General features: G+C 40.6%; 2 protein-coding genes across 3 annotated transcripts in view; one reads left to right on the forward strand and one right to left on the reverse strand.

Moving 5' to 3' along the window:
- Positions 1-25,683, reverse strand: part of PPME1 (protein phosphatase methylesterase 1) — a 70,967-nt gene extending 45,284 nt beyond the window's left edge. Inside the window, exon 1 of the mRNA XM_049780312.1 lies at positions 25,572-25,683. Within this exon, the coding sequence (XP_049636269.1) occupies positions 25,572-25,672 (101 nt within the window). The 5' untranslated portion in view covers positions 25,673-25,683. The remainder of the gene's footprint in view (positions 1-25,571) is intronic.
- Positions 25,684-26,202: 519 nt separating this feature from the next.
- The window catches only part of C2CD3 (C2 domain containing 3 centriole elongation regulator), a 132,161-nt gene continuing 131,127 nt past the window's right edge, over positions 26,203-27,236 (forward strand). For both annotated transcript variants that reach the window (XM_049780242.1, XM_049780243.1), the window contains exon 1: positions 26,203-26,446. In XM_049780242.1, coding sequence (XP_049636199.1) covers positions 26,392-26,446 — 55 coding nt within the window. In that variant the 5' untranslated portion in view covers positions 26,203-26,391. The remainder of the gene's footprint in view (positions 26,447-27,236) is intronic.

A 27,236-nucleotide genomic window follows, 5' to 3' on the forward strand; every position in this document is an offset into this window, starting at 1 on the left:
AAGCTATATTCATACAGAAATAAAGTTAACTACCTATCAAATGTAGCATAATTTGTAAAAAGGGAAATAATGAAAATATCCAAATAACTGATTAAATATGGTACACAGAGCTATAATATTTAGTTAAAAATCCTGTGATATATAAAATTTGGTAGAATACATTAAGTGAATATTTATTGTAATATAACATAATGTTACACGTAATCTAACATCTAAGGGAAATATACATACATATAATTGCTTAGCTATTTACATATCTCTGGAAAGATACTGATAACATTAATAATATGTGAAGAGAGCTATAAACTGGACATATGAGAGTAATTATTTTTGTTTTTGATTTCTGGGTCACACCAGTGGTCTCAGCCATTATTCCTGGCTGTGCTCAGAAATGACTCATGGCAGGTTCGGGAGACCACATGGGGTACCAAAGATTGAACCCAGATTGTCCACATGCAAGATAAATACCCTACTTGCTGTGTTATTGCTCCAGCCCCAGTAAGAGCAATTTTTAATATATTTCACTTTTAATCTGATTATTAAAAATATAAAATTATTTTACTTTTAAGGAGGTGCCAGCGATTTGAACCTAAGGCTTTGTACATGTGAAACAGGTACTTTGTCACTTACAAAGTTACTCTAAGGCAAAAAGAAAATACAACAGATAAATGACTATTATAATTTCCTGTCTTTAATATTGAATGAAACACAAAAGAGAAACCCTGTCTTTCGCTATTTTTCACCTATTCTACAGAAGAAAAGCTCTACCCATGTCAGCAATTTCCTACTTATGCCCTAAGTCAAATGCAGAATACATATAAAAATTATGACAAAAAGCCCCTCTGAGGGCCAAAGAGATAGCATGGAGGTAGGGCATTTGCCTTGTATACAAAATGATGGTGGTCTTCGAATCCCGGCATTCATATGGATCCAGTTTCATAGACAAGAAAAACTGAAGCAGAAGTAAATGCATTGGATGACATTAAACTCGGGCTTCAGGAGCTGAAGGGATAGCACAGTGGGAAGGGCATTTGCTTTGCAAATGGACAACTGGGGTTCCATCTCAAACATACCTTAGGGTCCCCAAAGCCTGCCAGGAGTGATTTCTGAGCACAGAGCTAGGAGAAACCCCTTGAGCATACAAAGGTGTGGCCTAAAAACAAACAACCCCTCCAAATAACCTCCCCCCTGAGCCTGCCAGGAACGATTTCTGAGCGTAGAAGCAGGAGTAACCCGAGTGCCGCCAGGTGTAACCCAAAAACCAAAAACAAACAAACAAAAAAATAGCCCTTTGAAAGATTTAAGTTTGGAGATATATTTGGAGATACAGATATATGAACCATACTCACTGCACCTTTTTAATTTTTATATTTTAACAAGAGGTAAAAACAAAGAGTAAAGATGTGGCGTACATGAAAAATAAAAAGATAAAATTCTGCTAATTACAACTTGGATAGAGCTCAGGGATATCATACTTAAATCAAAAAGACACTATGATTTTGCTCATACTATATACAAAAAAAGGCAAATAAATAAAGTAAATAAAACAAAAACAACTTTAGGCCAGTTATTGGTTACCAAAGGGAAGCGGGAGTAAAAAGGAATAACTATGATAAAGGAAAGAAGTGCCTTTAGTGGAGAAATTAATGATCCATTTTTTATGATGCACATCTGAACATTACAATATAATTCTACTTCAATATTAGTAGTACAAATTTGGGCTAGAGAGCGGATAATATATTTGTCACATATACAGCTTACCTAGGTTTAATTCCTGGCACCATATATGGTCCCCAAATCCCTCCAGGAATGATCCCTGAGCAGTTAGGAGTTAGCCCTAAGCACCCTACAAAATCCAAAATTTCTCCTGGTTGATCATACTACTAAAAAGGACTATATAAAACAGATAATAGTCTTAAACAATTAAAACTAATTCATGTAAAAAAAATCACTTGAGAAAATTTTTTTTAATTAATGATGCTCATATTTTGAATTGCTCAAGCCAACCGACTGTATAGTGGGTAGGGCTAACTTTTTTTTTCTCCCACTATGCAGTCGGTTTTTCTCTGCTTCAATTCCCAGCATCCCATATGGTCCCTCAAGCCTAACAAGCGATTTCTGAGCAGAGCTAGGAGTAAACTCTGAGCACCACAGGGTAAGACTCCCCCCCCAACAAAAAAAAAAAAAAAAAAAAGAGGAAACAAAGAAGGAAAGGAAGGAAGAAACTCGACCAAAAAGCTTCTAGAAAAAAAATATATTTATATAGCAGTGACAGGCTACAAAATTAACACACAAAAATCAGTGGCCTTCTTATATACAAGTAATGATAGAGAAGACATAGACGTTAAAAAATCCCACTCGGGCCACAGAGGTAGCCTGGAGGTAGGGCATTTGCCTTACATCCAAAAGGATGGTGATTCAAATCCCAGCATCCCATATGGTGCCCCGTGCCTGCCACGGTTAATTTCTTAGCATAGAGCCAGCAGTAACCCCTGAGCGCTGCCAGGTGTGACGTCCCCCCAAAATCCCACTCTATCATTGTCATGGTAGTTATTGTAGTTAGTGTAGTTATTTCTCTACCTGCACTTACTACTCTTTGTGGTAAGCTTCATATTATGGGCTGTACAATGCCTGTCTCATATACAGGAAGGGGAAGGGGTAGGAAGTTAATGGTAACAAGTTTGGGGGACCATAGGAGATGCTGAGATCAAAGCCAGGTCTGTCCCAGGTCGGCCATGTGAAAAACAAATGCCCTACAACTATGCTATCACTCTGGTTGCTGATATTGCCTATTCTTGTTTTGTTTCATTTCAGTGAGATCATTACATATTTGCTGTTCTTCCTCCAATTTATCAAAAGAACTCTTAACTCTTCTTACTCATCAGTTACTCAAAAAACATCCATGCAGAAGGTAGGGCATTTGCCTTGCACCAAGGTATGTTTGAGATGGAACCCCAGTTGCCCATTTGCAAAGCAAATGCCCTCCCCACTGTGCTATCCCTTTAGCTCCTAAAGCCTATATGGTCCCCCAAGCCTGCCAGGAGCAATTTCTGAGCATAGAGCCAGGAGTAACCTGAGTGCTGCCGGGTGTGACCCAACTCCCCCACCAAAAAATCCAAGCATATACTAATCTGAGTCTAACAATCACAATCTGACATTCCAAGCCCCTGCTTGTATTTGAGACAGGAATTCTACTTCTCTCGCTCATTACTGTCATGGTAATTGTTAGTGTAGTTATTTTTCTAACTGCACTCACCACCACTCTTTTTGGTTAGCTTCATATCATGAGCCAGTCCTTCTGACTGGGCTTAGATCAGTGAGATTATTCTGTGTGTGTCTCTCTCCCTCTGGCTTATTTCACTCAACATAAAAGTTCCATGTACATCCATGTATAGTAAAATTTCATGATATGGTCTCTCCTGACAACTGTTTACTAGTCCATTGTGCATATGTGGCAGTTTCTTTAGTCACTCAGCTGTTGAAGGGCATCTTGGTTTTTTTTTCCAGAATCTGGCTATCGTAAATAGCGCTGCAATGAATACAGTTGTGAGGAAGGGATTTTTGTATTGCATTTTTGTGTTCCTAGAGTACATCCCTGGGAATGGTATAGCTGGATTCTATGGGAGCTCACTTTCCAGTTTTTTGAGGAATCTCCATATTGTTTTCCATAAAGGCTGGACTAGACAGCATTCCTACCAGCAATGAATGGAAGTTCCTTTCTCCCCACATCCCGCCAGCACTGACTGCTCTTGTTCCAGTGTGCCAGTCTCTGGGGTGTGAGATGGTACTTCATCGTTGTTTTAATTTTCATCTCCCTGATGATCAGTGACGTGGAACATTTTTTCATGTGCCTTTGGCCATTTGTATTTCTTCTTTGAGGAATTATCTGTTCATTCCCTCTCCCCATTTTTTAATGGGGTTAGATTTTTTTTTCTTGTTAAGTTCTGTCAGTACCTTGTATATCTTAGATATTAATATTAGCCCCTTGTCTAAGGGGTATTGGGCAAATAGTTTCTCCCACCTTGTGGGTGGCTTTTCTATCCTAGGCACTACTATTTCCTTGAGGTGCAGAAACTTTTCAGCTTAATATAGTCCCATCTGTTTATCTCTGCTTCCCCTTGTTTGGAGAGTGCTGTTTCCTCCTTAAAGATTCCTTTGTCTCAAGGGGAAAAAAAAAAGATTCCTTTAGTCTCAATGTCGTGGAGTGTTTTGTCTACATATTGCTCAATATACATTACGATTTTGGGTCTGATATCAAGATCTTTAATTCTTTTGGATTTGACCTTTGTGCATAGTTTTCGATGGAGGTCTGAGTTCACTTTTTTGCAAGTGGCTGACCAGCTGTCCCAGCACTACTTGAAGAGACTTTCCTTACTCCATTCTGCAGGTCTTGCACCTTTATCAAAGATTGATTGTATGTCTGAGGAACAGTGTCTGAATACTCAAGTCTATTCAAGTGATCTGAGGGTCTGTCTTTATTCCAATACCATGCTGTTTTAATGACTATAGCTTTGTAATATAATTTAAAGTTAGAGAAAGTGATGCCCCCCACATAGTCCTTTCCCCAATGGTTGCTCTAGCTATTCGCGGGTGTTTATTGTTCCAAATGAATTTCAGGAGTGCTTGATCCACTTATTTGAAAAACGTCATGTATTCTTAGAGAGACTGTATTAAATCTGTACAATGCTTTGGGGACTATTGACATTTTAATGATGTTAATATTCCTAATCCATGAGCAGGATATGTGTCTCCATTTCCTGTGTCCTCTTTTAATCCTTGAAGCAGGGTTTTATATCTTTCTTTGTATACGTTCTTCACTCTTTAGTTAAATTGATTCAAAGATATTTGAGTTTGTGTGACACTAATGTGAATGGGGCTTTTTTTTTTAATGTCCATTTCTTCTCTATTATTATTGGTATATAAGAAGGCCATTGAAATTTGCGTACTAATTTTGTAGCCTGCCACTTTACTTATGAATCTATTGTTTCTAGAAACTCTTTTGCAGAGTCTAGGGTTTTCTAAAACTGTATTTTTTTTCTTTTGAGTGAAACAATATTTTTATTAAATTTATTTTAGACACTGGTTTATAATGTTCATAATTCAGTTACTTTCTAAAATATAATTTACTTTATTTAAAGACCATGTATCACAGTTTATATAATTGATCATAATACATGTTTCCAGATGAGAGTAAAATTATTAAAAAAAGAAAAAGAGTATAGCAACAGAAAAATTTGTGAAAATTACTGTTGAGGTCACTAAGTCATTGTCAGAAGGTTTAGTGAACTCTTGTTGCTTGTTGATCATTCTGTACTTCTTTTGTTTCTGAACATTACGTGGCTTCAGATATAAATTGGTGTCTATTGCTGTGTTCCTATGGGGATGACAGTATTAAACAAGAAACAGAGTTGTCAAGTATTTGCGGGACATATTTTCAGCTGCCAGGGCTCCCAGAAGTACAAGACAGTAGGGATTAGGGGGCCCGCTCTCACTCCAATAACCCTGGTGATGTCATCCCTATTACTAGGATATCTGGAGTTTTAGTCAGAATGGTGTCTCTGCAGAGAGCTGTAGAAGAGTGGTGAAATAGGGCCACTGGCAAAGCTTGTGGGTGATAAGTGTAGTAGTGTGCAGGGTAGGGACTTGACCCACCTTCTCCCTCTGGAGACTGCCAACTTTCAGCTGTGTGGCCAGTGTACCTACAATTTTTCACAGCTTGCTTTAGATATCTTTCAAGAATAGAGTGACTCTATGGAGCCAGATGTTCCACCTCCTAATAGTGATTTCTTTATTTAATATTCCAACACTAATTCTACCACCAGTGAAATATTCCCTCACTCTTATCATCAGTTTCCCAACCTCTCTGAAGTCTGATCCTTGGCAGGTATAAAAAATTTACTTAATATTCCTTGGTACAATTAAATAGTAATGGAATTATTTAAAAAAAATAAACTTTTGGGGGCCAGAGAAGTAGTACAGCAGGTAGGGTGTTTGCTTTGAGTTCGGCCAACCAGGGTTCAATCCCCAGCATCTCATATGGTACCACTAGCCTGCCAAGAGCAATTTCTTTTTTTTTTTTTTTCCATTTTCAGGGCTAGTTGATTCGGCAGGTGAGTTGCCAAGAGCAATTTTTAAGTGCAGAGCCAGAAGTAACCCAAGACTGCTAGGTGTGGCCTGAAAACCAAAATTTTAAAAACTTTATTAAAATGAAAATTTGTTAAACTTATCATATCTTTCAGTGGATCCTATGTCATTTTCCAATGGTCTACTAAGCTATATTCTGCTAATTGAGCATTTTATTGTTGGTTTTATTTATGAAGCTTCTGTAGTTTCTATGAAAATTTTACAGCTAATTTGGTATATTCCTACTTGGAAATCAGTATTAAAATTATGTAGGTGTCACAGTCAAGCAGCCACACAATATACAACTTTGAGGATCTGTGGAACTGGACTACTGAGTTTATATGGCAACTGCAGTGGTTCATGGGGACCCTTTAAAGGTACCCATGGCAACTGCAGTGGTTCGTGGGGACCCTTTAAAGGTACCCAGTGCAATCAGAATAAGGTCAGTATGTCCACAAGTTTTTCCTGCTAGTTTTTCAAGAGTTAGATGATTCTATGATGTTGATCACTTGTGGAGACATGGCAGAAGGCTCTGGAATTTCACAAATTTTTTTAAATCTTGTTCGCCTTTGTTGTCTGAGGTTTTCTCTGAATATCTAAAGCTTTTTAAGTATGGAATGTGTTGACTACTTATAACTATCACTGTATCAAGCTGAATGTCATTTATTTTGTTGTTATAATATCACTTCCAGCAGTGTTCAGGGGCCACCAAAGCCACAAAGGAAGGTGCTGGGGCAGGAATCCACATGATACTGAAGATCAAACCAAAGGATTCAGATGCAAAACAGGCACTCTATCACTTGAACTATGCCATCTGCCCAAGTACCATCCTTTTAAATGGTTGTGCTCCCCCAGATGTTATTAATATATGCATGTCTTTTTTCAGGTCAGCATCTATTCATAGAAAACCCCTCCTAGAGCTTGCATAAGTATGTAAAATTAGATGCCAGTCTTCTATAAAAAGATCTAAATAGTCTCAGTGATTCACTCATGCAACAAATATTTATTAAACACCTATATTATTTTAGGCCCTAGAAATAGGAGAGTGAACAAACAACCCCAACTTTTTTTGAGGTATTTACACTCTGTAGAAAGCTAGGCCACAACAAAAGTCATGAAGAAAAGTTAAGACAAGAAAGGAGACAATGAGCATCAGGACAGTAGCATAAGAGGAGCCAGTGAAGGAACCCATTAGTAAAAGCCAGAAAAAGTGCAGGAGCAAACATACAAAAAATTCTAGAACACAGAAATGTATACCTTCATTTACTCCCTATTTTCCTTACTTTTTATTGTTGTTGACTTTTTTTTTTTTTTTTTTTTTTTAGTTTTTGGGCCACACCCGGCTGTGCTCAGGGGTTACTCCTGGCTGTCTGCTCAGAAATAGCTCCTGGCAGGCACAGGGGACCATATGGGACACCGGGATTCGAACCAACCACCTTAGGTCCTGGGTCGGCTGCTTGCAAGGCAAACGCCTCTATACTATCTCTCTGGCCCCGACAATGTTACCTAGGAAGAATGGGGGAGATGAGGCTTCATCTTTTTTAAATGTATGTTATGCATTTATGTTGTAGTACTTGTGTGTAGGAAAGGTTAATAGGAACAGAAAGTTCCCCCCAAATAGTTTAATAGGTATAGGAACATGAAAGTTTCAGGATAGTGCTTGGTAGAAAAGCATTAAGAAAATTTTAAGATACAGGTGTATAGTATATTTTGCAGAAATGTTATGTTTTTAAAAAGGGATCGTATGTTAATTTTCACTTTATTACGTTGTTGCATGAAAATATTAACCCGCCTTTGGCTAAAGGTGGAGTCAGGATTACAAAAGGTTCTTTTATATTTCAGAGAAGGGGGAGATGAAGCCTCATTCCCCCCACCCCCCATTCTTCCTAGGTAACTTGACCTTACCTGCAAGACCCCACCCATTTCCTGGGAGGGGTCTTGGAAAGGGTAGATAAGGCTTTGATCAGAGGGGATTAGGGCCCTTTTGGTCTTTTGCCAGCATGGAGGTCAAAGGGAAGATGGCTGAAAGGAGTTAAGATGCAGGGCTAGCTAAGAATGGCTGAATGCTTAAAAGGTTATGATATAGGCCACACATGTGGTGGATAGGGCATGAATAAAGTTGATGCTTCCTGATGCCTGTCTCTGGATGAGTCTGATTCCTCTGTTCACCTAAACCTGGGACCCGCCAGCTGAATGGGGATTGCGGAGCCACGTGGCCTGGGATGGCAGAGAAAGATCCCTCCATCCATCCACTTCAATCCAGCACCATTGTTAATTATTTAATTCTACACAGGAATCCTTCTTAACACCTTCTATAAAGCTACCATTACACTAATCCCTAAAACAGACATAAACACTTCCCAGAAAATTAATTTCTAACCAATCTCCCTGTTAAACATTAGGGCAAAAAAAAATCTGTAACAAAATCTTGGCTAACCAAAACCAACAACATATCAAAAAAAAAAAAAAAGTGACCTGATGAAGTGGGATTTATTTATCCCATGGCTATAAGGATATTTCAACAAACACAAATCATTAACATAAGACTATACTTTTTTGTTGTTGATGTTTTTGTTTTTGGGTCACACCCAGCCAGTGCTCCTGGCTCTATGCTCAGAAATCGCCCCCAACAGGCACAGAAGACCATATGGGATGCCGAGATTCGAACCACGGTCCTTCTGCATGAAAGGTAAACACCTTATCTCCATGCAATCTCTCCGGCCCCGTAAGACTATACTTTAAAGGGAAAATAAAAATCATATGATTATATCAATCAATGGAGAATCTTTGACAAGATTTAATATCCATTCATGTTTTTTCAAAAAAAAAAATCAATAAAACCAGGTGGAAAGAACCTTCCTCAAGATAATAGCCATCTATAAAAAGCTCATAACTTGTTTTGTTTTGGGGACACACTTAGATGCACTCAGGTCTTACTTCAGGCTCTATGTTCAAAGGGTTCAGATGGTTCAGAACAATAAAGCATCAGGCATCAAACTCCAGTTGCTGAGTGAAAGGCAAAGACCCTACCCTGCTATACTATACTATCATTCCAGCCCTATTTGGTTTTTGTTTTCCCCCTTTTTTGCTAGTTTTTTTCTCTTTAAAGTAAATCCTAGTTTTATTTGGAAATTCTGAGGATAAGAAAGTAAGTTATGAACTCAACACAGGCTTCTCCAAAGGCAGAGAGAGTCCCAATACATCCTAGTGTGAAAGTATGAAAGCATTAAAGTACACATCTCAAGAGAGGAGATGTATGCTTGGATGATGCATGCTTGGGCACCATGTACCCAGGCAATACATATGTGCCTCCAGTATCACTATTTTGTTTCTTGGGATTGTGGATTTTGAAGGGATTTTTTTGTTTGCTTGTTTGGTTGGGGTTTTTGTTTGTTTTTGTTTTGGGGCCACAACTGGTGATGCTCAGGGGTTACACCTGGCTATATGCTCAGAAATCGCTCCTGGTTTGGGGGACCATATGGCACGCCAGGGGATCGAACCACGATCAGTCCTAGGCTAGCAAGGACAAGGCAGATGCCTTAATGCTTGCAGATTTGGTTGGTTTTGGGGTCACACCCAGCATGCTCAGGGCTTACTCCAGGCTCTGCACTCAGGAATCTCTTCTGGCATATCAGGGAACCATATGAGATACAGGAGATTAAGTTCGGGTCAGGGAACCGTGGTTCGATCCCCCGGCGTTCCATATGGTCTCCCCAAGCCAGGGGGAATTTCTGAGCGCTTAGCCAGAAGTAACCCCTGAGCATCAAATTGATGTAGCCCGAAAAACCAAAAAAAAAAAAAAAAAGTTCGGGTCAGGGGATAACCAAGGCAAGTGCCCTGCCCACATTAGTACTGCTCTAGCCCCTTCAGGTATCATTCTTAATGGTGAAATATCAAGTATCTAGGAATCAACTTAATAAAAGTTGTGGAAAATATATATATTTTCCATGATAATTTTAAATCACTTAAGAGATAAAAAGAACTTAGTAGGCTGGAGCGATAACACAGCAGTAGGACATTTGCCTCCCACACAGCCAACCCAGAATGGACCCGGGTTTAATTCTCAGCATCCTATGGGATGAGCCTGCCATGAGCAATTTCTGAGCGCAGAGTCAAGAGTAACCTCCCCCCCCCCGAACAAAAAATACAGAAAAGCCTTCAGCTCTCCTATATTCACCGTAGACTACCGTATTTTCCGGTGTATAAGACAACTTTTGAAACAAAAAAAGTCAACCAAAAATTGGGGGTCGTCTTATATACCGAGTATATCCCGAAAAATATTTCGATGTGCTGCTACACAAAAATTGTCTGGATATTGCCACGAAACAAATTTTCCATCACTCAAGTCAATCCAAGCAGCTTTTTATGCATGCAAATTATACAATGTTCTATACTTGAATCTACACTGTAAAAAGCATGGTCACATTGGCCAGAGTCAGAGAGAAAGTCTAAACTTATGGGATTGTCTTATATGCCCAGTCGTCTTATACGCCGGAAAATACATTATTCACAATAGCCATAATCTGGAAACAAATGAGTGCTCAAGGACAAATGAGTAAAGAAACCATGATACATCTACACAATGGAATACTACACAGTGATTAAGAAAAATGAAGTCATGAAGTTTGCTCATACATGGATGGATGGATATGGAAGGTATCATGCTGAGCGAATTGAATTAGAGGGCTAGACATAGAATGACTACACTCATATGTAGGATATATATTAAAATAAAAATATAGTATAGTAATAATAGCCAAAACAAGAGATGAGGGTCTGGAGGACTAGTCCATGGTAGGAAGCTTGCCACAAACAGTGAAGGAGTACAGTTATGACAGAGAAGGGAGCACTATGACAATGATAGTTGAAAATGATCCACTCTGGACAAGAACTGGGTTATTGAAAGGAGATGAAGTGATGTGTATGATACCCCTTCAGTAAAAAACTGCAAGCCAAAGTGTCTGAAAGAGAAAAAACAGAGGAATTGTGAGTGAGTGAGAGATAGTGAGAGTAAGAGAGAAAAAAATGTCTGCCATAGAGAAAGGCTGAGGGGAGGGCAGAGGGAAATTGGAAACACTGGTGGTGGGAAATGTGGACTGGTGAAGAATGTTGTACATTGTGTGAATGAAACTCTATCATAAACAATTATGTAGCCATGTACCTCATGGTGATTTAAAGAATTTACTTATAAAAAAAAGAAAATTAAAGGTGGATCTGTATGTCACACCTTATCTAAAGTCAATTCAAAGTGGAGCAAAGACCTTGAGATTCAACCAAAAACTATAAATACATGGAGGAAAATAAAGACAGAACACTCCAAGATATAGACCTCAAATGATCTGATAATACTGGCAAAGGCAACAAAACTGACAGACAGCTCACTGAATTAAAATAAAAAAAATGTTTGCATTCATCACAGAAAAAAAGAGGTTTGCTATCCAGGATATATAAAGTACTCACGAAGATAAACCAAAACTTTTCTTCAAAAAGCCATCAAATAACAGAAAATGAAAGAGGAGAAACATGAATATGAAAGAATGGGGACCAGAGGCCAAGCAGTCTCAGGAGCACTGGTAGTGTTAAAAAAGGACAGAACTGGGGCCGGAGAGATAGCATGGAGGTAAGGCGTTTGCCTGTCCTGCAGGAGGTCATCGGTTTGAATTCCAGTGTCCCATATGGTCCTCCGTGCCTGCCAGGAGCAATTTCTGAGCCTGGAGCCAGGAATAACCCCTGAGCACTGCTGGGTGTGACCCACAAACCACAAAAAAAAAAAAAAAAAAAAAAAAAGACAGAACTAGGGCCTGGAGAGATAGCACAGCGGCGTTTGCCTTGCAAGCAGCCGATCCAGGACCAAAGGTGGTTGGTTCGAATTCCGGTGTCCCATATGGTCCCCCGTGCCTGCCAGGAGCTATTTCTGAGCAGACAGCCAGGAGTAAACCCTGAGCACCGCCAGGTGTGGGCCAAAAACAAAAACAAAACAAAACAAAAAAAGGACAGAACTAAATATCCAAGCAACAACAATTAAAAGATCCAAACTAACAATCTAAACTTAAAATGGGCCTGTCATACTGGCAGGCTGGGGGACTGAAGGGGTAAAGGGATAGTAGGGGATGCACTTGGGGAACATTGGTGAAAGGAGGTGTTCAATGGTGGTGGGATTAGCGCTGATTAATTATATATCTGAATCCCAACTATGAAAGACTTTAAATCACAATGGTTTCAATAAAAATTTTAAAAAAGAAAAAAATGGAGAAGAGAAAAAAGAATAGACCCTTTTCAGAGGAAGACAGCAGGATGACCAGTAGGCACGTGAAAAAATGAAAAGGATCACTTATCATTAGGGAAATCCAAATCAACAATGAAACAGCTCTCTCACACCAGACTGGTACATATCAAAAGTAGTGAGAACAATCTGTGTTGGCCTAGATATATTGACAAAAGGAACTTTCAATCACCACTGATGAAAATGTCTGGTTTAACCACTGTAGAAAACAAGAGAGTTTTCAATAAAATCAGAATTTGAGCTACCATATGACCCAGCAATTCCACTTTTGGGGATCTACCCCAGAACAAAAAAACCCTTATATTCAAAAGGACATATACACACCATTATTCACAGTTGTACTTAGTACAAAAGCTAAGGTATGATATCAAGCTAGGTGTTCAATGTCAAATGAATGGATTATGAAGAAGTGGTGAATATATACACAATGGAATACTAGACAGCTGCAAGGAATGATGAAAGCATGTAATTTACTGCCACCTGGTTGGAACTGGAAGATAAATTGGGTGAAGTAGGCCAGAAAAAGAAAGACAAATACAGACTGAGCTCATAACTGCACAAGGAACAAAGGGAGATACTGTATCACCCAGAGTTTAGGGAGCAGAATAAGGAGGAAGGGGGTATTGAAAATGAGAATAGGAATAATGGGTGAACAAGGGTCATATCTTTGGTTATACTAGTGATGTGGTAGATTGATATAGCCATATATCCACAGCACAGACTAAACAACATTTAAAATATGAGATCTAATCTAAAGCCACTGACCTATGTAATATGTCTGTCAAAGATGCCAGGTGGGGTATGAAGAGGTTGGAAGATGGAAACACTGACAGAAGGAAGTAGACATTGATGATGGAATTGGTGTTGAAATATTATGTACCTAAAATTCAATTATCAGTAACTTTGTAAATCATGGTTCTTTAAATAAAAAGTAATAAAAAAGGGGGACCGGAATTATAGTACTGTGGGTAGGGCTTTTGCCTTCCACATGGACGACCAAGTTTGATCCCAGCATCCCAAATGGTCCCCCTTGCACATCAGGAGTGATTCCGTGCACAGAGCCAGGAGTAACCCTTGAGCACAGCCGGATATAGCAATAAAAGTAAAATATAATACAGAATCTGTAATATATATGTATATATTACTGTATAACATACATATATTAAAGAAAATATAATAAAATGATCATTTATTCTAAATTGTGGTAATGATTATAGTATTTATTGTCTTCTATTTCCTAAGCTTTATGATCAATACTTGCAAGTATAAATTTGATTTTTATGAAAAAAAAACGAGAATTTAAAGTATTTGAAATTCAGTGAAAACTTATTCTTACATTAAAGTTTAATTCTTAATTAAATGTCAAGATATTTTAATATCAACAAATATTTCTACTTGATAGCTTATATAGAATTTTTAATAATTTGCTTTATTGTTGTTGTGCCACACTTGGCAGCACTCAGAGGTTACTCCTGGCTCTAGCTTAAGGGACCATAAAGGATGCCAGGGATCGAACTCAGGTAGGGTTCATGCAAGGCAAAAGTCCTACCTGCCATACTACCACTTTGGCCCTGCTTATGTGGAATTTTTATCTTTGAAATGTTTCATTCAACTCTAAAAAGCCAATTTCATTTTCTGAAACATCAGAGCTTCTACTTTCACTGTACTTTCACAGATACTTTTGAGTTCGCTTGTATTTGGTGGTGACTTCCTAAACTGTAAATGTGATCAAAATTTCTCTTTTACTTGTTTTGGTTTTATTTTTTTTTGCCAAATAAACTTACTGGATTAGAGGAGAAATTGGACATAAAGACATGAATTAATTCTTATAAAACTCTCCTGAATGGGGCCGGTGAGGTGGCACTTGAGGTAAGTACTAGCCAAGAAAGGTTCGATCCCCCTGCTGGGGCAATTTCTGAGCACTTAGCCAGAGTAACCCCTGAGCATCAAATGGGTATGGCTGAAAAACAAACAAACAAACAAAAAAACCTCTCCTGAATGAACCATTGTCCCTGTTTTACAAATGAGAAAAAAAAATTAAGTCAACCAAAGTTTAGTAACTTCCATAAAACATAGATGAGCTACTTTTATGTTAGTTTTTAATTCTACACTCAAAATAATACAGGGTCTCCAGTCTAGAAATCACACTGAAGCCAACAAACACCCAGGAAGATATAGAAAATTGGTTCCTGCTGTAGGGAAATTAACTGGTAAAGGATGCTTGAGGTCTGTATACAATAAACACTAAGAAAAGTCAAGGTTTAAAACTGTAAAGATGGGCCGGGAAGGTGGCGCTAGAGGTAAGGTGCCTGCCTTACAAGCGCTAGCCTTGGACGGACCACGGTTCGATCCCCCGGCGTCCCATATGGTCTCCCCAAGCCAGGAGCGACTTCTGAGCGCATAGCCAGGAGTAACCCCTGAGCGTCAAACGGGTGTGGCCCAAAAAAACAAAAAAAAAACAAAAAAAAAAAATAAAATAAAACTGTAAAGATAAATGTAGGATAGATCAAGAGAGTGATAAAGAATTAAAGACAAAATTCAAATTTTTTTCTTTTTATTCTTTTTTTTTTTTTTTTTGGTTTTTGGGCCACACCCTGTGACGCTCAGGGGTTACTCTTGGCTATGCGCTCAGAAGTTGCTCCTGGCTTCTTGGGGGGCCATATGGGACGCCGGGGGATCGAACCGCGGTCCGTCCTAGGCTAGCGCAGGCAAGGCAGGCACCTTACCTCCAGCGCCACCGCCCGGCCCCCTCTTTTTATTCTTTATTTTGGGGGGGCTTGGGGGCCACAACCAGCAGTGCTCAGGGGTTAGCTGCTTATGGCTTTTGCACTCAGAAATTACTCCTAATGGGCTCAGGGAACATGTGGGATGCCAGATATCAAGCTTGATCAGTCCCGGGTGTGCCGCATGCAAGGCAAACATCCTACCCACTATGCTATCACTCCAGCCCCAAAACTTAAGTTTTTCTGATTGCCTTCCACAGTCAGAGAAGAGAGACGGCCTTTCTGAAGTTACACTTACTAAATTCTGACTTATCATGTACTTAAAAAAAATACTAGTTCTTTTTCTTATTACTGTTTTTTGCTGTTGACTTTTGATTATAAGAAAGTTGTTAACCTTCTCAAAATGAATATCGTAATAAAAAATAAAAATTAGATAAAAAATAAAATATAGTAGTCCTATACACAGAGACAGGATACTGAAAGCACATTTATATGCTTCAAACTAATAAATGAAACCTTACCTCACATAAAAAACCCACTTTCAGATAAGAACCATGGGATCATTCAACTTGCTGAGTCAAATCACAGAAAAATATACTTTGTTTAAGTGGGTGAATAGACATGCTGATGCAGCAGCACAGGAAGAACTGTAATTATAAACCACTGATAAAGAATTCTGCTATATCCTATTCCACAATTCACCCAATATACCGATATAATAAGTTCTTTTTTCCAAAATCTTCTACGATTAAATAGAAAATAGATATAATGATAACTTCACTTAAATGATCTGGCCTCACGTATCAGTATGAAAGAAAGCTGACAGAATATAAGGGTTTATTGTATATTACAGTAGGTGGCCATACTCAGTAAAAAGAACTTAAAAGCAACAGAATGTCATAGTGAAATGTTTAAAAACATCCATAGCAGGGCCCGGAGAGATAGCACAGCGGTGTTTGCCTTGCAAGCAGCCGATCCAGGACCAAAGGCGGTTGGTTCGAATCCCGGTGTCCCATATGGTCCCCCGTGCCTGCCAGGAGCTATTTCTGAGCAGACAGCCAGGAGTAACCCCTGAGCACAGCCGGGTGTGGCCCAAAAACCAAAAAAAAAAAAAAAAAAAAACATCCATAGCAACTAGATGAGTCCCTTTCTAAGCACAATTTGTTTATATTAGCTCCTAATTTAATTACATTTCAATTAAAAAAAAATCTTTAAAAATAGCCTAAAAATAGCCTATATGGGGGCCGGAGATATAGCACAGAGGTGTTTGCCTTGTAAGCAGCCGATCCAGGACCTAAGGTGGTTGGTTCGAATCCCGGTGTCCCATATGGTCCCCCGTGCCTGCCAGGAGCTATTTCTGAGCAGACAGCCAGGAGTAACCCCTGTGCACCGCCGGGTGTGGCCCAAACCCCCCCCCCCCCAAATAGCCTATATGGGGGCTGGAGCGGTGGTGCAAGCTGTAGGGCATTTGCATTGCATGTACTAACCTAGGAAGGACTGCGGTTCAATCCCCCAGCAACTCATATGGTTCCCCAGGCGATTTCTGAGTGCAGAGCCAGGAGTAATCCCTGAGCATCACCAGGTTTGGCCCCAACCCGCCCCCCCCCAAACCAGCCTATATGAAAGGTCCCAAAACATTTTCTCAGCAAGTAGGGAAACCAGCAGGCCAGATATTCCCACTAATAAATAAAATTGGGCTCTTGCTAGAGAGCTCATGTCCAAGAGAAAATAGGCAAGTAAACTCAGTGTATACCATAGTTGTGACAAAACTAGACTCACATACCATATTAGTTCACATACGGGACATTCAATCTTGTTTAGGGCAATTATGATGAGTCAAATAAGGAAAAGATTCACAAAGATGATGTAAAGATTTTGTAAAAATCCAATGATACCAATTTAAATTATCTTTATTAAACAGTGACTCAGAGAAAATATAAAACCTCTAATGAAATATTGAAATGAGAAATTGTTAGTAAATATTCTCCAACTTAAAAGGACTTTATATAGTCATTTATAAAAAGTCATTGAAGAACTAACTATATGAATTACATAAAGTTGCTGAAAAACTGATGTCCATTTCTCCTTATTTAAAAGTATCACAAAATATGCTCTGGGTAGCATTACACTTCTGCCTACTTAGCAATCATATGCTGAAATATTTTTTCCAGCTGAAAATCAGCTAATAATGTCATTCAAGTGATTTTGATATATTTTTCTTTTAAAAAATATTGGGAGAATCTCTCAAGCAGTGCTCAGGGGCCAGCTAAGAGGCACTACTACCCAGGCCCAAGTATATGGGATATATATATATATATATATATATATATATATGTATATATATATTGGGCCTTATGCATAACAGACATACACAGTCTAGTCATTGACCTAACTCTCCAATCCCAAGTTTAAATATATAAAAAATTCCAGGTTGTTGGCTTTTTCAAATTTTCCCTTCCTTTCTCCCACAGCCTGCCCTACATCCTGGGGCTGCTATTGTGATAAGATTTACACACATACTTGATTATGGTAGACACACTTGGCTATAGACTCACTGGAGACACACACTGAGAGCTACGGTGCTAGCACACATGCTCACCAGGGGTTGTATGCTTTAGGATGTACAGCTTGTGCACTTTCTACAGTGCATGCAAGTGTTAAACAGTTATAGTGTGCATAGAGGTCACACTCCTAAACATAGTGCTCCTACATTTTTAGTTGCAATGTTCCCCATTGCATTATTCACCATGAAATGGTTCAGTCACACACCTAGCTGGCACATCTGCTGTAGATTCCAGACATAAGAACTGCTAGGATCTTACAAAGTGACTATGGAAATACTGGGGATCAAATTCAAGGCCCCAAACTAGCAAGTCAGATGCTTATGCCACAGACTCATCCCTACACCAGAGCTATGAAGCTTGTATTAAAGAAAAGATGACTTAACTAAAAGTCTGAAACAAAGTATTTGCTAGGCACTTTATAAGCATCGTCTTAATTTTAATCTTAACCCATAATTTTTTATTGTTTGGGGGCCACAACAGGGGTGCTCAAGGTTTACTCCTAACTCTGCATTATAGTATCACTCCTTGCCAGGCTTAGGTACCACAAACCAACCCAAACTGCCTCATGGAAGGCAGTAATCTACCCATTATACTCTCACTTGGCTTCTACAATATATTTTAATAGAATAAAGATAGAGGGGTATAAATTAGAGTCACAGGGGCCTGAGTGATAGTAAAGCAGGTCAGATTCTTGTGTTGCATAGAACCGAATTCATACTCCCATATGTTCTCCTGAGCACTGCTAGGATTGATACCTGAGTGCAAAGCCAGGAATAAGCCATTAGCAATGTCAAGTATGGCCCCCAAAACAATAATGAACAAATAGTCATAGAAGGATATAAGTAAGGTACAAACTCATTTCTGTATATTCTCAATATTCAGCTTAATTTTGTTACTATTGGTGCAAAAATTGAATATAGGGCCCCATATGCAGTTTAAAAATCTCAGGGGTCAGTGCGACAATATAATGTAAAGCATTTGTTTTGTGCTCAGACCTGGATTTGAACCCTGGTAGCCCATATGGTCCCCCAAGCCCATCAGGAATGATTCCTGAGCTCAGATCTAGGAGTAAGCTCTGACTGAGCTCCACAGGGTATGGCCCAAAAATTAAAATTAAAATCTCACTTCTAAACACTTACTAAAATCTGGGTGAACAATTCTGAACTGTTGAAATAAACTGCCATGTGTTCAATGTAACTCAGTAACACACATTCATCAAACGTTGGTTGACTTTCTGAGTTAGCCACCTCTGGTTAGGGTACTAGCAAAGAATGAAAAATAAAAAAAATAATTTAAGCTAGATAGTGAGGAAAGGCTGTAAGGTCTCATTTTCTTTTTTTTTTTTTTTTCCTTTTTTTTTTTTTGGGTCACACCCGGCAGTGCTCAGGGATTATTCCTGGCTCCAGGCTCAGAAATTGTTCCTGGCAGGCACGGGGGACCATATGGGACACCGGGATTCAAACCGATGACCTCCTGCATGAAAGGCAAACGCCTTACCTCCATGCTATCTCTCCGGCCCCTAAGATCTCATTTTCAATGAATTTGTGTGCCATATGTCTATTAGCTCAAATCTTTTCAAAACACGGACTGTGAACTAGAAAACATACAAATATTTTTAATGGTGCCTCCAATCCTAATGGAGAAACAAGAAAAATTACCATGAAATTTAATGATGTTAATTAATTATAATAATTACAATTTTCTATTAGCTTTGCTTGGGTGTCCTGGCTCTGCACTCCAAAATCACTGCTGGAAGGCTGAGGGGACCATATGGGATCCTGAGAATCAAACCTGGTCCATTCTGGTGGGCTGCATGCAAGGCAAACGCCCTACTGCTGTGCCATCACTAAGGTCCTTCTATTAGCATTTACCGTAAACTGACATAAATTTGAGAATTTGATGCAATTTAAAAATGCGAATCCAAATAATAAGACAGTAATTGGTGAGTGAAAATGACTGATGATCAAAGAGATAAAACAAACAAGACTTTAAAAAAGCTGAAAGAGGGCCAGAGTGGTGGCACAAGTGGTAAGGTGTTTGCCTTGCAGGCGACTTACCTAGGACTGACCATGGTTCGATCCCCAGAGACTCATATGGTCCCCCAAGCGAGGGGCGATTTCTGAGCACTTAGCCAAGAGTAACCCCTGAACATAACCATGTATGGCCCCAAAACAAAAAACAAAAAAGCTGAAAGAGTAAAAACAAAAAACATGGCTGAAAGAGCTTCATAAGTTAAAAAAGCTGGGGAGAGAGCAGGAAGATAGTTCAAGTGATAAAGCACATATGTGAGGCCCTGAATTTGATCTCATTTAGGCAAGCATCACCTCAATACCACTATAGACTGTATTAAAATATACTAACAACAGCATAAAAGGGTTTGTAGGACTTAAAAAGGTGAAATGGAAGGCATTGCAAGAAAATTAAGTTGGTATTTGCTAAGTGTAAGAAACATTAAGGGAGTTTACATTGCCTAGTAAGTGATTATGGAGAGCTAATTTTAATGGTAGATTGTATGCTCCATTTCCTCTTTTGGTAGATACTGAAGTATAGGTATGACCTTCTTAAAAACAGTGTCCACTCAAAAATAAAGTTGCTGGAGAGAGAGTACATTGGGTAAGGCACTTGCCTTGCAGGTGGTCTACCAAGCATCACAGATGATTGCCAAACACCATCAGGAGTGACTCCTCAGGGCAGAGCCAGAAGTAAGCCCTAAGCAACACTGAGTGTGGCCCCAAAAACATAAACATAAAAATAAATAAAAAAGTAAGAAATAAAATGACCAAGGGCAGGATAAAAAAACAATCCTACAAAATGCAGCTTGTCTGAAAATCACTGATAATTGTAATCAGTTCTGTCACTAATGAGCCTGCTTTTGGGTTTTATAGATTCAGAGAAGTCATGAACTGTCATACTTTGATAAAGCTAACACAGATATGAATCTTTATAGTTTCAGCATAAATTTCAACCAAGAGTATTTTAATTCACAAATTAAAACATTTGTAAACACTCAGAACATGTTACCTAAGTGCAGATGCTGAAATAAAGCAGAATTTATTATTATTTTAAGTAGAATAGCTTTAAGAAAAGGATATGACTTTATGCCATCTTAATAGAACCAAGGAAAAAATAAGAAATTCTTAGAATGGGACTAAGTATGATTTAGATTTTTCACTCAGTCAGAAGTTAGTTAAAAAGCCTGGCACGCTCCAAAGAAATTAAAGACAGGCACAATTCTTCTATTAAGAAGCTCATCAAGAGGGCTAGAGATAGCATGGGGAGGGTAGAACATTTGCTTTGCTCACAGCTGACCCAGGTTGGATCTCTGGTATCCTATATGATCCCCCAAGCCTGCAAGGAGTGATTCCTGAGTGCAGTCAGAGTTACCACAGTCACAGCCAGTTTGGCCAAAACAAACAAACAAGAAGAAAGAGAAGCAGCAGTTCAGCATGCCAGATAAATAGTATGGGGATAAGGCACTTTGCCTTGCTTGTGTTTTGAGCCAACCCTGGTTCAATCCCTAGACTGCATATGGTCTGCCATGTAAAGTCAGTGACTCCTGAGCACAGAGCTGTAAGTAGAGCACATACAGCCCAACCCTTTCAACCCCCCAAAAAGCAGCAGCTAAGATAAGGGAAGGCTCAGAGGCAGTGCACATATATTTCGTAAATGTGAGGCCTTGAATTTGATCCCTGATATCATACACAGATGAAAAAGCAGTAGGCCCCAGGGGGACTGATTACATTTACTCAATAATTACAAACTAGCGGGATAAGTGTTATACCTACAGAGCACTATCAGCTATAGAGGAGATATATAACACAGAATGGATGTACTGGTATTATCTATATAGAACAGAGATCAGAGATAACAACCAAAATCAACAAAATTATATATAATCACTGATAAAGAAAAGGGTGAGAATAACAATAAGAAAGAAAAAGATTACTGTTTCTTTCTGGTTTTGAGGCCACACCCTGTGGTGCTCAGGGTTATTTCTGGCTTTGTGCTCAGAAATTGCTCCTGGCAGGCAGGGGGACCAGGAATCAAACCCAGGTTGGTTGTGTGCAAGGCAAATGTCTTTACCCACTATGCTATCACTCTGGCTCCAGAATACTCTTTAGAGAACAAAGATAAAAAACAATCAGAAATGGAAGACACAGTACAATAAGATGCTTGCTTGCACATGGCTAACCACAGTTCCATCCCAGGCACAGCATATGGCGCCCTCTAAGCCCCAATAGGCATGATCTCTGAGCACAAGCAAATGTTACCAAAAAACAAAAGACAATTGAATTGTATGTTTTGAAGAAAATATCTCAAATCTAAATAGGTATACTTCAACATCTACAAGGCTCTTTAAGCCTATTTAAGAGTTACTGATGAGTCATGAGCAGCACAGTAGCAACGGCAGTTATAAAATCTCTAGAAGTCTTGCAGTGGAGACAAAATACTGACGTATAACTGTAACTAGCTATTTAAATCAAGGCACGACTGCTTTAAAAATAAAAAGAAGTCCTGCTATCAACACTTTTAAATCATAGGATGGCAACCAGATAGCTGTCTGGGGTCAAGGTACTCTGGAAATTTTATTATAATTACAAGATAACAGTAAAGCAACAGACAAAAGATTCTAAAAGCTAACTACTGGATCAGCAATCAGATATCATCTAGCCCAAATTTTATTTTATAAAAATCAAGACAACTGACTGTTGCATTTTTATAAAGGTTAATATTAACTGTCTATTAACATTTCAGTGTTCGGAATTCTGCAAGAAAATTATCCCTATTTTGAAAATGAGAAAATACAGTCCCAATGAGACAAAACATTAAATTTTTTTCTTTAATAAAAAATGTGAAACTTGAAACTTGATGAGAATCATTTTTGATAGTCCTGGAGCTTATAACCTCTGAGCACACCCAAGTGTGGCCCACAAACCACACACACACACACACACACACACACACACACACACACACACACACACACAAGTAAAATATTCTTTCTTCTATATCATAACATGATAGCACAGCCTAGAAAGGAAAAAATAATAACCACAGTCATATTATTTATTATTGACTGAAAGGATTTCCACTTATACCTAGAACTTGTCAGAATAACAATTATGAAATTAAAATTAAAAAAAAAAAACTAATGGGGCCAAGTGATAGCACAGAAGGTAGGGCATTTATTTGCCTTGCATGCAGCCAACCTGGGTTCAATGCCCGGCAACCCATAGGGTCTCCTGAGCCTGCCAGGAGTGATTTCTGATGCAGAGCCAGGAATAAACCCTGAGCGCTGCCTGGCTCTTAGAGACAAAAGGCCTGGCTCCAGGAGGCACTATCACTCAGCTTCTAGGCTGCCTTCAAAGTTCTCATTTCCAATGCATATATTGTCCTGCCTCACAGTTAACCTCACAGAATACAAAATTCTGAATCTGTATTCTTTAAGTATATAGGGAAAAGATGACATCATTCAAGGTCTCTTTCCAGCTTTATGATTCCAGGGGAAAATGAGTACTGCCTATGTCTTAATAATGGAATACAAATAAAAATAGAAAAATATAAAAAAGGGCCTGGAGAGATAGCACAGCGGTGTTTGCCTTGCAAGCAGTCGATCCAGGACCTAAGGTGGTTGGTTAGAATCCCGGTGTCCCATATGGTCCCCCATGCCTGCCAGGAGCTATTTCTGAGCAGACAGCCAGGAGTAACCCCTGAGCACCGCCAGGTGTGGCCCAAAAACCAAAAAAAAAAAAAAAAGAAAAAAGAAAAATATAGAAAAGTAAATCACTTCAAGACACAAAATTCACTAACATACTCTTCAATAACAAAACTATAAAAAACAATACCTTTCCAAAGAATTTTACTTTGAAGGTAAGCATTTAACCTAAATAAAGAAAACTAAAATACCTGGCTTTGGTATTTTGGGAAACAGAAGATAGTACAGAATTTGTAAGGCTAGCTCCAACTTGGGTCACCACACCTGATCCCCTGAACCATGTCAGGAGTGATCCCTGAGTATCTCCCTGTGTGCACCCCCAAAAAATAAATAAAAAGAAAGAAAAAAAAAAGAAAGAAAACCAAAATATCTAATTGAAGGTAAGTTATATACTTCTATGTATTTTCCTTTCCCTGGTATTTTTCCTCCAATTCTTCACCGTCAGAGAATTTGTTTCGACAAAGAGAAGATTGGCTCTAAATAAAATTATCTGAAGCAAATGCAATTACTTTAAAAACTAATATATTTACGTAGTTTTACAAGTGTGTTAGTATAAGGTAGATCAAGGTTTCAGGTAGCAACTAAGACCCATAATAATGTCAGTGGTCTCACAGCTAGATAATATTCCCAGATAATTTATGCTGTGTCTGCTTCCAATTCTCTTTATGAAAGCTGCTTACCCATGGTTCTACCTTTGTTTTTCAAAGTCAAAACTAGACTTTACCTACGGTGTTTCTACGCACCTTCTACCAGTAAGCTAACTAACTTTTCTTCTGTGATTTTCAGGTAGGTCTCCACTTCAATGCTTATGAGTTCCTTCCCTGGTTTTCAAGCATTCTCACGAACATTGAGAATCCTTCTTCCAACATTGCTTGAATTTCTAAAACTCTCCTTTCTCTTCACTCCTAGGACCCCTTTTCAAGATTCTGCATTCCCGCCCCACTCCTGGGAACAAGTTTTTGTACACAGCACCTCTTCAGAACCTAAGACTTTTCTTTTCTAAGCCTCATTCCAAGTATCGACCCATCTCTAAAGTCCTAAGCACACTCAAGACCACTTGGCACCCAAGTGCGCCCAAATCACTGGTCTCCAGAATTCTGCCTGCTAGTAATCTTACAAGTCAACATACAAACCCGACAGTTTCCTAGCACTTAGCTAGCAAGCCCATCTATTCCAGTCGCGCCTGTGTGTCTCAGTAGCCTGGCACTCGACCACTCACCAAGTCCCCAGCCTGTCTCTTCCCGAACCTCATTTTCCCAAGAAAATGGTTGGGTCCCCTTCCCAACCTGTTAAGCTTTGCTCAAAGCTTCGTTAATCCCGAGTCTTAACCACCAGAACGCTTCCCCTCACCCCACTTCACAACATCAGAAAGCGTCTGCTCCCAGCTTTCGGGGTGGAGCACCCCCCCAACAGCTCACCCAACTTGATCCGCCACCCCAGGTCCTCCCCGGGGGTCCCCCAGACGCTCCGCCCTCAACAACATCTCCTCCTCCGCAGCATCACTCATCCAGGCGGGGTGTCTGTCCCCCCTTCCCCAGAGCATCCCCAGAGAGATGGTCTTTCGGGGACACTCTCCCAGTCACCCCCTCATTCCCTGAATCTATTTTGGCTCCCTAGAAGGCGCTCCTGGAACCTTCGGGCCCTCGATTCTCTCTCCTCTCCCAACTTGGCCCGAGGAAAGCATCACGTTTTCCCTCGATTTTTTCCAGAGATGCAGTTGTTCTCCCCCCCCCCCAAGCTTGTTTCCCCTCCAGTCTCCCTCCAACTTCCATTCTAATCATTCCCCCCTATTTCCCCTCCATCCTCCCCAGCATTTTTCTTAACCACCACCCACTCACCCCCTTTCCTCGCACCCCGTCCATCCAGCCTCTGGGAAGAGGTCCCTCCCTCCATCCATGCATCCCTCCCTCCCACAGGGCCCTCCCGCCTCCTTCCCTTCACCCCTCATCCCCAGAGCCCCCAAAGTCCATTCAGTGGGCGCCTCCTCGGTGGCCCGATGTCTCGCCTCCGTCCAAGCGAACCAGGCCGCTCTCTCCTCGGCCAGTCTCCTCGGCTCGTCGCAGCAGGCCCAGAGCCACCATTCCATGCCGCCTCGGAGGCCGCGTCCTCATCCTGAGGGGATAAATCAGGGCGAGGAGGGAGAAGCGGGGCGACAGACATACCCCATTCGCATCTTGGCTCCGCTCTGGCCGCCGCCGCCGCCGGGGAGCGGAGGGCGCGAGGGCAGGCGGCCGAGGTGCATGCTCTTCTCGAGCGCCGACATGGAAGGCGGGTGGACGGCGAGCCACCGGAGATTTGGAGTCGCGAAGCCGACGGCGGCCCCACCAGTCCCACCACGACCCGCCGCCTCGGGACGACGGCAGCGGCGGCAGCAGCAGCAGTAGCACCTCGCGCAGCACAGCCACCGGCAAGCGCCGCCCTGCCTGCCGCCCACCCTACCGGCTCTTCCCGCCCGAAGCCCCGCCCCCTCCTCCGCCCGCGCCTTCCCCTTCCGCGCCGCCGCCGGAAGTGCGCAACAGTTCTGCACAAAGGGCCCCTTGGGTAACGGAGTCCTCGGAGGACACGGAGCTTTCGGCTCTGGCTCGGCGGAGAACCTTCTGCGGCGTCCTTTCCCTCCCACCCCGGAAGAGCTTGGAGAACGCATTCTGGGTAATGAAGTCCTCAGCGGGAGTCTCGCTCCGCGCCTGCGCACCTGGAGGCACTTCCGGGCAAAGCCGCCGAGGTATGTAGCAAAGCATTCTGGGCGTTGTGGTCTTTTTTGGGCGGGAAGGTTGCACACCCCACATCCTGCCCCGGGTGCCTCCTCCCCTTCTTCTCCCTCTGAGTCTGTTAGAGAAAAGAAGCGCTTTCTTCCTGCCTCCCAGGCTGCTCCGCGCCACCGGTTGCCGGGGAACACTGGTTGCCTTGGGGAGGGATGGCGGGAGGTTATGGAGGAGGAGGTGTTGGGAATCGTATTGAGTTGGAGAAGAGCTTGGGATCGCCATGAAACAACGAAAAGGCCCCGGAGCCGGGAGCGGCCGTGGCCGCAAGAAGAGAGGTAATTTCAATGACTACAAGGTTGAGGAAGTAGAGATTGGGGTTAGGGTTATTTATATACCAAAAGGTAAGTAAGGATTTCTAGGGAGACAGCCCCATCCAGCAACACACACCTAAGAGGAGGAAGGAAAGTAACCTGGAAACCCAAAGGTTGAAAAAGAGGGCTATGGGGGGCTTTCATTTGTAAGAAAGAAATTGGGGAGTGTGGGGTGCAAAGTAGATAAATAGTTTGGGATGAGTGAAAGGCTAAAAGGATATATAGTTGTGGCTAGTTGAGGGGGAACAGAAAATTTTCAGCAGTACATTGTGGTCATTTGATATGTGTGTATATTGCAAAATGCGAGCCCCATTAGCCCTCCTAGTTAGCTTCCTAGGAAGTTGATTTTTTTGTTTGTCATTTATAACGATGTGCTGTGTAGTTGAGACAGGAAGTGTTAAGAGCAGCAAGAACTTGATCAGTTCTAGAAGCCCAGGACAGAGAAAGCTGGAAATTTTATTTCTCTTTCCTCAAAAATATTTTAAAAATTAATAACTTTGACATTTTCATCTCAAGCAGGAAGTTATTAGGAATTGTGAGCCTCTGATCATGAATTTGAGGACTGAGGCCAGAGTCTGGTAATGAATGTTATAAAAGTGGTTTTAAGTAAGCCAAGGCAAGTATTCTGACAGTGAGACAGAGGCATGGAAGTACTAATGCTACCCAAAGTGTCAATCCAGTTGCACATAGTAGTTTGATAGGAAAATCAAAATAGACACTGGAAGGAGCATAGGGGTTGAGGCACTTGCCTTGC

This window comes from Suncus etruscus, chromosome 9 (assembly GCF_024139225.1).
Source record: "Suncus etruscus isolate mSunEtr1 chromosome 9, mSunEtr1.pri.cur, whole genome shotgun sequence".
NCBI classification, from domain to species: domain Eukaryota; kingdom Metazoa; phylum Chordata; class Mammalia; order Eulipotyphla; family Soricidae; genus Suncus; species Suncus etruscus.